Below are 13,556 nucleotides of genomic sequence, written 5' to 3' on the forward strand. Positions count from 1 at the left end.
TGTCCTTGATATCAACAAATGTCCTTAATTCAGCTCAACTCGCCTTTTAAAAGAAGAAGACCGTCAGGTTAAATCACAGAGCAGGAACCTGCCTAAAGCAGAGGGATTCAGAGAGTTTGCAATGAGAGGACAGGCAGAGACATGCCAGGCAAACGATCCTGAAAAAAACATCAAAACGGGGTTGCATATTTTTTTAACTAGACAAGGTAAAGAATCAAAGATAGCCACAGAAAATATCTGAGGAAAAAGAATCATGGTGGTGGGGCAGTGCTAGTTCATAAATAGACCAATTAACAAATTAGAAAACCCAGAGATACACTCAAGTTTATACAAGAATCTACTGATAAAAACGGCATTTCAAATAATCAGGGAAAGGATTAGTCCTCATGTGGTCCTGAGACAGCTAAATAGCCATCTGAAAAATTAACTTCAATCCACACCAAAATACATTCTAGATAAATCAAAATTTAACTGGAGAAAATGAAAAAGTAGTAAATGAAAATATGAATGACTTTTAAAATAGTATGAGAGGGGAATTGCTTTCTAAAGTATGATACAAAACTCCAGAAGATAAAGATTAATAAAAAATAATTTTTTAAATAAAATAAAAATGTCAATAAATTTTATTACATAAAAATAGAATATATCTTCAACAAAACACAAGCCAAAGACAAAAATTGCAACCTACAAGCATAAACAAAAGGTTAATTTCTCTAACAAATGAGGATACCAACAAATCAATACAAAAGACCACAGACCCAAGAGAAAAGTGAGCAATAACTATGAACAGACATTTCACAGCAAAAGAAATACGTTGGCCTTAAAACTGTGAAAAGATTCACGACCCCAAGAAACACAAACAAACGTTACAAGGAGTGTGGGGTGGGGTCTGCCGTGGTCCTGCTTGGGCACGTGGCTGAGTGCATCTGTGCCTCCGCTCCTCAAAGCATTTTTACACTTCTTCAGAGCCAGCTGTGCCTTCTTTGGAGTATCCTTATATACGGTAAATCTTTGTCATTGAAGGTAAATGTGAATTTTATTTTTCAACACAGACCAAAGTAATTTGGAATCATGATTTTAAATGAAGCGAGTGATGAGGACAGGGCAGTAGCACTTCCCAGAGTTGAAGGTGCCTCCCAGTTGTTACAGGAGATGCTGTGGCAGCTACGGCTCTGGGCTCTGCCGCTGGACGGGTCCAACCTCAGCCTGCGGCTTACTCACAAGAGCATCTGGGGCAATCCTTTCATGCCCCCAGGCCCCGATTCCCTCCCCTGCAAGATGGGGTAACAGGGGTTTGGAGTCACGGGGTGATTACAGGGTGACTTCTGTCTCAGTTTGCCCAGGCTGAGGGGTGTCCTGGGACACTAGATGGTGGCTCTGCTGGGGGACTGTCTGATCAGCCCCAAGGAACTAGAAATGGACGTGCCTCTCAGCACGGATTTGGGGGGCACTCTGCTGGTGAGTGCCCTACTGGTGAGTACTCTGCTGGTTAGAGCCCTGATGGTTAGAGCCCTGCTGGTTAGAGCCCTGCTGGTTAGTGCCCTGCAGTTTAGAGCCCTGCTGGTTGGAGCTCTGCTGGTTAGAGCCCTGCTGGTTAGAGCTCGGCTGGTTAGAGCTCTGCTGGTTGGAGCTCTGCTGGTTGGAGCCCTGCTGGTTAGAGCTCTGCTGGTTAGTGCCCTGCTGGTTAGACCTCTGCTGGTTAGAGCCCTGCAGGTTAGAGCTCTGCTGGTTAGTGCCCTGCTGGTTAGAGCTCTGCTGGTTAGAGCCCTGCTGGTTAGAGCCCTGCTGGTTAGACCTCTGCTGGTTGGAGCCCTGCTGGTTAGAGCCCTGCAGGTTAGAGCTCTGCTGGTTAGAGCCCTGCTGGTTAGACCTCTGCTGGTTGGAGCCCTGCTGGTTGGACCTCTGCTGGTTAGTGCCCTGCTGGTTAGAGCCCTGCTGGTTAGACCTCTGCTGGTTGGAGCCCTGCTGGTTAGAGCCCTGCTGGTTAGAGCTCTGCTGGTTAGAGCTCTGCTGGTTAGTGCTCTGCTGGTTAGTGCCCTGCTGGTTAGAGCTCTGCAGGTTAGTGCTCTGCTGGTTAGTGCCCTGCTGGTTAGAGCTCTGCTGGTTGGAGCCCTGCTGGTTAGTGCTCTGCTGGTTAGAGCTCTGCTGGTTAGTGCCCTGCTGGTTAGAGCTCTGCAGGTTAGTGCCCTGCTGGTTAGAGCTCTGCTGGTGAGCCTCTCCTTTCTCACAAGTTGCTTTGAAAGACAATTCAGAAACTCTGAAGTTTTTTTTGTTTTGTTTTGTTTTGTTTATAAATTTATTTATTTATTTTTGGCTGTGTTGGGTCTTCGTTTCTGTGTGAGGGCTTTCTTCATTTCTGTGCGAGGGCTTTCTCTAGCTGTGGCAAGCGGGGGCCACCCTTCATCACGGTGCGCGGGCCTCTCACTATCGCGGCCTCTCTTGTTGCGGAGCACAGGCTCCAGATGCGCAGGCTCAGTAATTGTGGCTCACGGGCCCAGTTGCTCCGCAGCATGTGGGATCTTCCCAGACCAGGGCTCGAACCCATGTCCCCTGCATTGGCAGGCAGACTCTCAACCACTGCGTCACCAGGGAAGCCCCAACTCTGAAGTTTTTGTTAAGAGATTGTGTCAAACTGCTTAAGGGTTTGTGTCTGAGCACAGGTGGTCCCTTTCCATGCTGCTTCTGGGCTCAGCCAGGTGACCGGGTTCCACCGATGGGTCACAAGCAGATGCTTGAAACATGCATGGATCTTGGGGTTTGCCACTTGTGCTGTGGGGAACCCCTTGGTACCGAGTTAGCAAGCCCAGTTTGCTGGCCTGAGAATGAGTGACCGAATGGTGGGGCCTGCCCTGCACTGGTGAGTGAGGCCCTCCTAGGCCACCAGCCTGGCCACCAGGAGAACTGCCCACTAACCCCAGAACAAGAGAGTGACGCCACTTTAAGCCACAAGATGTGTGGCGGTTGTTTTATAACCGGCAGAGATTTTGTTAAAAAGTTAGTGGTTGAAGCTAAAGCTGCTTAGTGCATAAAATGAAGAGGTGGAAATGATTCTACGCATGGACATTAGAAAAGAACAAAACACTTTATAAAGTGCTGAGCTAAGACCTAAAGAAGTGAAGTATATAAAATACATCTTTAGCTTAGACGCACAGTGGTCTCTGAAAGGTTTTTTACCCCTGTTTGAATGGTTACCTCTTTCAAAGTTCCTCTTTGTAAGAGAAAATTTCTTGTAAACAAATCCAGATTAGGTGTTGGGCCTTGTTCTGCTATCTTCCTGGTGCATTTATATCTCAGGAGAATATCTGCCATGAACACAACAACGTTCTGGACCATTCATTGGTACTAGAGGTAGAACTCCATCACTGGGGTGGGTGCTTAGGTCAGGGTCCCAAAGCGCCATCCCAGGTTTGCCCCAGGATGCCCCAGTTTTAAAACTGAAGTCCCATGTCCTGAGAGCCCCCTTTGTCCCTGGAAGACTGGGACTGCTGGTCATTCCTTTCCAGAAACGACAGTGAAGCATCCTTTGGGATCTGACAGAAATGCCAATTCTGGGCCTGCCTTGGACCTGCTGAGTCAGAACCTCAGGCCGTGCTGATGCAACTAAGGGTTGTGCGCTGGCTCCAGGAGGGGCTGGGGTCCAGGCTCATCTGGCAGGAGCCCAGGGAGGGCTGGAGTTTAACAGAAGCACCTCAGGAACCCAGTGGCTGGGCAAGCCGGCAGACCTGTGGTCTGACCACCAGCTCTCAGCCCTAACCTGCCAAGACTCAGGAAGCTGGGTTTGCCCGACTGGCTCCAGGCCACCTTCCAGGCTTCCTTTTCACGTGGGGACATTGTCAATGTTTCCAGCAGGTGGCACGTGCTAATCACCCCGTCAGAAATCTGAGTAAACCCAGTGGTGACTTGGTTGCTGAAACATCAGGTGTCTCTATGTGCAAAGCACGCACAGTCAATCGCGCCATCAGCAGTGATGAAGAGGAACGTATAATTGGCGTAATTAGCACTGCAGCGCGGTCGTGTGTAATTACAAAGGACACTCTCTTTGGCTCCAGTCAGACTGAGACTGGTAAGCACAGATTTTTGAGGAAAAAGAATAAAGGATGATATTCTGAAATTCAGCCCGTTTACTCAATCACATTTTAGCTTTTATTTTGCTTTGTAGGTGATGTGCCAATGTTGCCCAGTCCTGGTAAAAATCTATGGGGTGCCTTCACCAGGACAGAGAAGAAAGTAAGGTGGTTTAGTGATAGGTGTGGCCAAAAATGCAATCTCTTTTTTATTTCTTAAGGAGGAAATTTGAGACAAAGTAAAGACAGTAGCTCTATAAATTTTTGTAGTATTCCCATTACTTCACAGTTGGCTTAAAATAAAAAACACGTAGTATAGGTTATTTCTGTTACCTGAGAAATCGCCCCACATCACAGCGACTTCTGGTGACTGACTTCCACGAGTGACTGTCTGCTGTCTTGGCGTTGGAATCTCCTGCAATGGCAGCAGAGGACGTGATTATGGGGCTGCTCTGAGCAGGACGTGAGCTGCGAGCAGCAGAGCCGATGCAACGCGATACCTGAGCTCTGAGCCCGGCCACGGCCGGTGCAGGAAACTTGGCAGGTCCCAGTAGCCCGTCGGGGCCACGGTGGAGACATAGCTGAGAACCGCAGTGACAGGTGTGCACAGAACCTCGCTGCCCTCATCACTGGCCAGATTCTGGGAGAAAAGTTAGCTTTGAGATCAGCAGTGACATGGGCCTCTCTGAGTTTTGAATAGTCTTGTAACTTAACCAGGGGTTAAGCATTTCAGCACAGTGTTGAGTAGGTAAATATGGCTGGCGATCCTTGACGCTCTGGGTTGAGCTGGGCTTTGCCAACTAGCTCTGAAAGTCTCATACAGAAATCAAGCCGTTAAGGGCATTAGGAACATGGTTGGGAGTTGTTTAAAAATCTGTTAGTACAAAAGCCTTTGAATATCTAAGTCCATCTTAGGAGAGTCTCATACTGGTAATTACACAATGATGCCTATCTATATATAGTTTAGATGTTGGCATTCAGTTTAGAGAACAAAAAAAAATGAAAACAAAGATGAAACAGAAGTACAAGATCCTCTCCAAAAAGAACCAAATACAGCCCTTTTGAATAGGAATTTCAAAATACCATGCAACCATCTTTTTTGTATTTCTGATTATTTTATGGGGAGACTGAGACACAGAGGAAGCGAACGTACACCAGCAGCTGAGGACAGAGCCAGGAACGGCACGTCAATGCCAGATTCTCATCCTGAGCTGGAGCAGTTGTCTCTGCTTACTTTTCTCAGTTCTGGCTTAACCCCACTTAAGAGTTAAAGAAATTAAATCTGTATGTGTTTCCGGCCCTGGGACTTCTCAGTTGCCTTTTTAAACTCAGCATTGAGGACTAGAAAGGAATTTGGGGAAATCCACCAGCGAGGTGCTCTGGTTTGCTCAGCGGTCCAGAAATCGTGCCGGGGGTTTCCCATCTGGACACCTGATGGGACCCACCAAACCTTAACTCCTGGCTCCTTGGGGGTCAGACAGCTGCTAAATCAGAAAACAATTACAACAACAAAGATGATGATGCCACACATCTTAATTCTCATTTTGATCCACCGTTTAAATTCCCTTTGGGCCGAGTACCACATGCGTGGAGGGAGGTCAGACCAGGGCACAGGCCACGCACACAGTGGGAGACCTGCTCGCAGGCTTCTGGGGCCACGGGAGGCCAGGGCGGCAATGCTTCTTGTCTCCCTGGCAGGAAGCCCCCTCCAGGGAGCAGGAAGGAAGTGACTGGAGGGCCGTGAGTCACCGACTCTGGCTGAGAACCCTCCGGTGAGGGCGTGCGAAACGTTCAGACCCTGATTAGCTCTGGAGGCCGGACGGCCTCGAGCACCCCTGAGTCTCAGTCCCTCCCGTCTTCAGACGTACACTCACCACGGCTTAGAGACGGAATGCCTGACACAAACATATGGTGATGGATTAACTGACGCCTGGGGATGCGGCCTGGCCCTGCTACCACTGGGACATCACCTTTAAAATAAATACGCGAGTCTCAGGAGGGGCCTCAGTGTCACTGTGGTAGACTTTTAAAAGTAAATTTCTATTTCACTGGCTTAGAAATTTGGGATGAATTAGAGCACGGTCACTGCGACCCAGCCAGCACAGGGATAAACATCTTTTGCTCGCCTCGCAGCGAGAAAGCGACCCTCAGGAACCTGACAGCCGCTGCCGCTCTGTGCAGACCCAGGCCGGCGGCCTCCGTCGAGTCCCAGGCCCCGTGCGATCAGGCGCTGCTCTGGCCGCCGGCCTCCTGCTCTTCCGTCCAGCAGACTCGTACGTGTACGTCCTGAGTCCCGCCCGCCGTGTGAGCCGGAATTACAAAGCCAATCCAGCTGCGAGCCATGAGGCTTCCTGCTGTCCTGCTGCCCCGGCCCCCAAACCCGGCACCTAAGCCCCGAGGCCCCGTCTATCCCGGGGCTCTTCCAGGGGCCTCTCCCTCCTTCTGCTTCAGGAAGCTGCTCTACACGATGGGGGTGGGCAGGGACAGTGAAGGCGGGACCTTTGGGTGGTTGGGTCCAGGGTCATGATCTCGTTAGGGGCACACGGCGTTTGCCGCTTTCTTCGACCGGAGGAAAAGAGGCCCCACTAATTGCATCTGTTCTTAATTAAAGCTGAAAAAGGCAGGGAGAGAGTTGTGGTGGGAGAGTGAAATTGTGGCCTCACTTACCTCATCCCCTTCCAACGTGCAGAGCCCAGTTTCGCCGTCCATGCCAGGGAAACCCTCGGGCCGCAGTGCGTGCTCCGCTGGCGTGGTGCAGGGGTCCGGCTGTCCAGGACCTTGTGAAAATACAGGCGCTCAGGGACAGGACTGCTGGAGACGGGAGGGGGGCACGCGTGGGCTCTCAGGTTTCCCGTAGCTCTGCTCGTACAGCAACCGGCAGTGGACACGCAGAGAAGTGCGGAGCGCGTAAGCAACACACAGCCACATGCAGCTCCCGCCGTGTGCTGTCCTGAGGGGCGGCTTGGAGGACGACCCTCCGGAAGGCTGGGCGTTCTCACTCGGTCACTGGCCTCTCCCCACGCCTCCTCCGCAAGGTGTCTTGACAGGGACAGTGAAGACAGCCCCCGAGTCAGCAGGACGGCAGGAAGCCAGGGCCCACACCTCCCCAAAGCTGGTGCCCGGTCTCCACGGCACCACTGCCACCCCGTGCTAAGCACCAGCCTCCAGACCAAGAAGCCCACCTCCAGCTAGGGCGGGAGTCAAGAGGCAGGACTGTGGGCCTGACAGCCCTGCACCCCCAGCTCAAACACCAGCCAGCCCTGGGCGCCGGGCCCTCCACACCCCCGTCAGTCCCTTCACATAAAACAGAGCTGGGCAGGCGAGGGGAGCTGCCTGGAATAGGGCGTTTCAGACGGTGGGTCATGACCAGCGATGGGCAGGTAAGAGCTCGACAGCTGCCGGGCAGCGGGGAGAGGGGTGCGTGCAGGGCTTGTCCGTTTCCATGGCATCGACACTCCGGCCGGGAAGAGACGAAAAGGGCCCATCATATGCGGTGTTTCCACCGTGGAATAGCCAGTGACGACTTCAAGAGCAGGGGTTTGTACAGTTTTATAAACTTATCAAGCTTATGTAATTTAATTTAAAATAATGGTTCTGTTTAACAGCAAGCTGGCGGAACTCCCGAAAATGGAGTGGTTGATCTCATGGGCCGCTCCCTCCAGGCCACCCGTGGTTCACTGGCTAATTGAGGGTCCTGAAATCAATTTCAAAATTATGTAAACCAGATGAGGTTAAGAGAAGCTGGAATAGAATATGAAATTTTAGAGCAGATTGTATCTCGTCAGGATAAGTACTTGTGTGAGTGTGTCAGGTCGTGTCCTAAAGTGTATTTACTTTTGTGGGTCTTTTAACAAGAAGTGTGAGCAATTCTGGAATCAGGACTCCAGCTGCCTGTCTGTCCAGCTTCAGAGCGACCGTCAGGAGGGCCGCGCCCATGACCTGCTGCCTGAGGGAGATGCCCCGAGAGCTTGAGGAGACTCTGGAAGAGGAGACCCTGGAGGGGAAAGAAGGCAGCAGAGCCGGGTTTGTCCTCGGGCCCCTGAACCGCTGGCGCCAGTGGCTGTCCTAGGTGTGGGTGGGGACCCACACATCACTGTCTCATGACACCAGGGCAAGGTGAGCGGTCGTGCGGGGACCCCTCCCGGGGCTCCGGGTCTCAGACTCCCTGCAGGAGGGGCCCTGGGTCCGGCGGGGCTGCAGCAGGAGCACAGGAGGGGCCAGTGAGTGCTCATCTACCACCGTCTTGTCCTTTTTTAAAAAATTATGTTATTTTGAGATCATTGTAGGTTCACGTGCGATTATAAGGAGTAGGACCGAGATCCCGCGTCGCCGTCCCCAAGGCCTCGTGTGGTGACGTCTTGCGTGACCGTGGTGACTGCACAGACCTCAGCAGGAGCTGGGAGAGATACAGCCCGCTGCCCGCTCGGGGTGCACCAGGGCACATGCACGCGTGCACGTGTGTGTGTAGATCTGCGTGATTCTGTCACATGTGCACACGCGTGTGGCCACCACCACTGTCAGGGCACAGAACGCGTCCACCCCACAGGGTCCCTCCTGCTGCCTTGTTACGTCCGCAGCCGTCGCCTCCCCCTTCCCTGGGCCCTGACCCCCACTGTCCCTTCCCCGTCTCTGCAGTTTGTCATTCTAAGAAAGTTATGTAGGGCGTTCCTGGTGGCCTAGTGGTTAGGATTCCAGACTTTCACTGCCAGGGCCCGGGTTCAATCCCCGGTCCGGGAACTGAGATCCCGCAAGCCTCGCGGCCAAAAAGAAGGAGAAAGAAAAGAAGTTGTGTAAATGGCATCAGGCATGAGCGTGGCAGGCTCTCCTCGGCCTTGAGGTCGCCGGGGTTACTGCGTCAGTCGTCTGTCCCTTTCTGCTGCAGAGCAGAGTCGGCTTGGCTCCTACCTGCGGAAGGGTGGGTGGAGGTTGCCTCCGGTCTGCGGCGTCAGTGAACAGCGTGCTTTTGTGAGCGTCCTGTCTTTCGAAGGAGACTTTCTTCCTCCAGGGGGAGGGTCTGGGGTGAGCGAAAGGCCTCCCTCTGCACCGGCCACAGGCTCACCGGGGGCGGGCGGGACTGACTCCTGGGAGGAGGTGGAGGCCTGGAGGGACCCGCGGGGACCGCATCCCAAGGTCCCAGGGCACAGCCGCCATCTGCCCAACCCCCCCCCCCGCCCCCCCGTCTCCCAGGCCCGGCACCGGTGCTGAAGGACAGCCAGCGTCTCCTGGGCGCTGGGGGGGGCGAGGGGAAAGCACCCCACCCTCACCCCGGAGCTGATGAAACCGCCAAGCCGGCCTGGGTGCGGAGCGCCGCACAGCAGTGCACGGGCCCCACAGTAGCCGGGTGTGTGGGCGCTGCTGCTGGCCCATTTCACAGACAAGAAACTTCGAGACAATCGGGGGGAAGAGTTCTGTTCACCTCAAACCATCTGGAAGGAAGAGAGGTAATTTAAGTGGGGCGTCATGGGCTACGTCTGTAGTAAAAGCAGTGTCAGCCCGTCACCTTCACGCTCAAAGTTGATTACCACGTGTTCACACCCCCAGGTGCTGTGCTTGTACAATCTGGCCAGCTGCCACCGTCCACTCCCTCCTGTGCCACCCACGGCCCTGAAGCTGGGAGTGATGGCCACACAGCGCCCGTGAAGGGGTGAGGGGCAGTCCCGGCCGGGCCGTCCCGAGGCAGCTCCCCCATCCCCAGAGTCAGCCCAACCTCAGAAATGGGCTTTCCCACCATTTCAAAGCAATTATGCTCCAAAAAAGACGTTAAAAAAAAAAAGAAAGAAATGGGCTTTCCATTCTTACTCAGTCCTGCCACTGTGTTCATAGCTTCGAGACCACGTCAGCTTCTGGGGTTGTCTCCTCTGTTTATTTCCCCGCGCCATTCCAGGTGGAGCTAACGGCAGGCCGTGGGGCGGACAGCGATTTCCTGCTCTTCCCACGGGATCGCGCAGCTTCTGGACACGTGCCCCGTGCTCAGTAAATGAATCGCTAAACAGAGTACATACTCATTCAAACACCTTGTACGGCCGCTGTGCAAGATTGTCTATAAATATTAATAAAACCTTGAAGGAAATACAATATAATGGAGGGCACACAGGTATCATTTTGCTCTTTTCCAGTTTCTTTACTATTACGTTGCATCTCCCAACCTAATGTTTCACAAAAGCAGCAGCTCCTACCGGCCACTGATAAAATCTCTGTTGCGCGGTTGTAACAACCTGCCTAGCAGTTTGCGACCGTGGCTGCCTTTGTCGCTGGGTCTCTGGAGCCTGACTCCCTGGGCAGGAAGTGTCTGTGGTCAGAGCTCCTGGGTTTTCTCCTTTGCAGCTTGTGTTGTGATTCTGTTGTGAGGACTGACTGACAGCAAATCCCCATCTCCCGTGGTGTGGATCAGTTACCTCCTCTGCTCCTTTTAGCTTCTGGGATCCTTCGATGGAGATTTTAGAAGAAAAAACACACACCATCTGTCCATAGCTAAGAAGGCAAGACTTGGAGCCTAGTTAATTGCTGATTTCAGGGGTGTCTTCAAAGAACTACTTGATATTTGGCTAATTATGGTCAAAAATAACAAGTTGAAGTTTACTATGATAAAAACGTAGATATTTTGAGCAAATGTTCTTCATAATAAGCAATCAAGGCATTTACAAGTGTATTCAACAGGTAAATCCATTAGGTACCTGGGGTTATATTTTACTATTAACTCAAACTGACAGGTATACTGATATTGACCAATGGCATCTCACATCAACTGTTAGGGTTTCTGTTACTGAGGCTGGACCAGGCATGGGCTGTGCCAGTGATCCCTACATCTCGTTGGCTTTACACAACAGGAGCCATTTCTCACGTTTGTTCATCAAGACGGTTCCAGGGCAGCTCCCTCTCCACAGGGACTCAGGGGTCCACTTAGCTCTGAGTTTTAAAGCGAGGCCTCCCAGTCGCCATCGATGGAGAAGAGAGAGACGAAGCTACACGGCGGCTTTTCCCAGCTTCCAACCAGATGCGCTCACTTCCTAGGCACCCGGTCCCTTGGCGAGCTGCCAGGAGGGAGGCGGCGTGGCCCCTACTCCCCCCGCCCCCCAGCCCGTCCCAGGAGGAGCTACTGGTGCTGGCAGTGGCTCTGGCGCTGTCCCCTTGTAGGCGGGCCGAGCCGGGCCTCCTTTCCACCAGCAGCACAGAACACCTGGGCTTCGAGCATCCAACGGGAACTTCAGTGCAGGCGTCTCCCCTCTACGGCTTTTCTCCCCAGTGTGGCCCAAACGACAAATATTGGAGAAAGATTATTTGAGGGTGCTATTACTCATTTCTCTGGAGTCTCCAAATGCTTTCTCTCCTAGACTATCAGGTCACCAGAGCCACATTCCTTGACTCCTAAGGGCCTGAGTAAACTATCAGAGAATTAGGATTGAACATTACGTTCCCAACTTTTCCATGTGACAGTAGGAGAAACCACTACATTCATTCAACGAATATTAGTTGGACTTTTACTATGTGCCAGGCAGTGTTGTGAGCAGAGCAGCAAAGGTCAGTCATTTGAGATGGAAAAATCCTTCCCTGACTTGTTGACTATCCGTATGAAAAAAATCATCTAAAAATTTCCTCCTATTGCTTAGTTGGCCAAAATATTGTCTTTTCTGAAAAAATGGATACACTTCCTTTTATTAGGTAATATATAACATATATGGAAATATGGAAACATGTTTCCATATTTCCCTTTTCACCTTGACTATCAGGAAACTCAGAGCTGAGCTCTACATTCATTGCAGTAGCTGTTTTCACTGCAGATGTTTGATACAATGATTTCTTCCTTCAAAAATTTTTTAAATTCATTGTATACTGGTCATTTATTTTATGTCACTTCAAATCCTTTGAAAGTAGACTCAGCAGAAATGAATAATAAATTATCTAATTATGCTGTTTTAGCCAATACATAAATATCCACTGGGGGGTTTGATAGATTGATGCTTCTCAATAAATATTTTTTGGGGGGTTGCAGAAGAGGATTCTATCAAAGAGAGAAAAAGACAACAGCGAGTTATAAACAAAAGAGAGTAGAGATGCTTTCTATGACTCATCACCTTTTCCTTTAATCCCTCAGTATCTTCCTGTCTCTTATAATCACAACTCTAAGGGAACAGATTCTAATTTAGAAAAGAAGGATCAATCCCTTTGGGCAGAACACAGATTTAAGAAGGCATGGTGCCTGCACAGGTCTATGGAGGTGAGTCTTCTTAGGCAAGGAATAGAGGAAGGGTGCTGTGTGGGTCTCCGTGTTGCGTGGAGGGAAAGCGAGGTGCTCACCGACATCTGGTCCCACTGATGTGCGGCCCCGCATCCTCATAAACTTATTTCCTACCCTCTGAGCACACGTGTCTTATCAAACCTTCTGATGAGCTGCCAACCTCTTGCTCATTTGGTCTGATTAAAATGATGTCATCGATACGGCAAACCAAACTGACGCTCTGCAGACTGTCCAGACTGCCCAGGTCTCTTTGGGCTGCATTATAACAGAGGGCGGGAAAGCTTAAGGATGAGGTGAGATTCCAAGTGTGTGCTCGAGTCTATGCCACGTGACGTAGACGGCTTCTGATTCTCCTCCTTATTCGGGATGGAGAAGAGGGCATTTCCCAGTTCCATGGCCATACACCACGGATCAGAGGCCATGCTGATGTGGCCTGGAAGTGGCACCACCTCTGGCATGGCAGCTGCAATGGGGGCTACTGTGTGGTTGAGTTTTTGGTGGTTCAGTGTCATCCTCCAGAACTTATCCGGCATCAGACATGGGACTGGTGAATTATATGACCCTTTAGGTCTTTAAGGGAGGTCTTGATCTCCATGTTTCCTCCAGGATGTGTCATTGCTTTTGAGCCTTCCCTGCTGGGATGGCTGTTAACCCACATACCAAGGAACCAAGGTAGGTGTTTTGACAACTGTCACATGCATCCCTACCGGTCCCTTACCTGTGGTGGCAGGAGAAATGATCACTTGGGGGCTCCCTGTGAGCCGCTCCTAGCAGAGTTCCATGTGTTTCTTGGGCCTCACAAGTTTCGCTTTAGCAGGGGCGTGACGACCCCTCGACTCGGACCTCAGCCCAGCAGCCCTTCAAACGTCTAGGTGTTTCCCTTTCCATGTAGAATTACATGAGTAAATGGCCACAGGCCCCTCTGGGGACATCCCAGGGGAATCCTCACTGCCCACACGTGCAGCCGGGTCCTCTCCTCCAGTCGGCAGGCTCCAGAGCTGAGAACCGGCTCACGCCTGGAAACTGGGTAAAGGGTTGTGACGTTTTATTGAAGCAACTTTCTTCAGCACCCCCGAGCCCTATCTACGACTTCCTTTGGCAGCATAAACTGAGTTATACTGCTGCTGGCCAGCTCTCCGTCCTGCCCCTGACATTGCGTTTGACTGACCATCACTACAGCCTCTTCAGGTCAGGGCGCCGGGGCTGCCACTGCAGTCTTGCTGCACAATAACTGCCCCTGCCTGGCTTCTGATGTT

General features: G+C 51.5%; 1 protein-coding gene across 1 annotated transcript; it reads left to right on the forward strand.

Moving 5' to 3' along the window:
* The first annotated feature begins 1,277 nt into the window (after positions 1 to 1,277).
* Positions 1,278 to 6,783, forward strand: LOC309647543 (uncharacterized protein). Its single transcript, XM_082434976.1, has 2 exons — positions 1,278 to 2,276; positions 2,622 to 6,783. The coding sequence occupies exons 1-2, from the start codon at positions 1,369 to 1,371 to the stop codon at positions 2,638 to 2,640; spliced, it is 927 nt and encodes a 308-aa protein (XP_082291102.1). The 5' UTR covers positions 1,278 to 1,368; the 3' UTR covers positions 2,641 to 6,783.
* Positions 6,784 to 13,556: the final 6,773 nt, after the last annotated feature.

This window comes from Balaenoptera physalus (genome assembly GCF_965194825.1).
Source record: "Balaenoptera physalus genome assembly, chromosome: 18".
In the NCBI taxonomy this organism is placed as follows: domain Eukaryota; kingdom Metazoa; phylum Chordata; class Mammalia; order Artiodactyla; family Balaenopteridae; genus Balaenoptera; species Balaenoptera physalus.

Coding starts and splice junctions, on each gene's coding strand:
- LOC309647543 (XM_082434976.1), top strand. CDS start 1,369: ATGGTGGCTCTGCTGGGGGACTGTCTGATCAGCCCCAAGGAACTAGAA.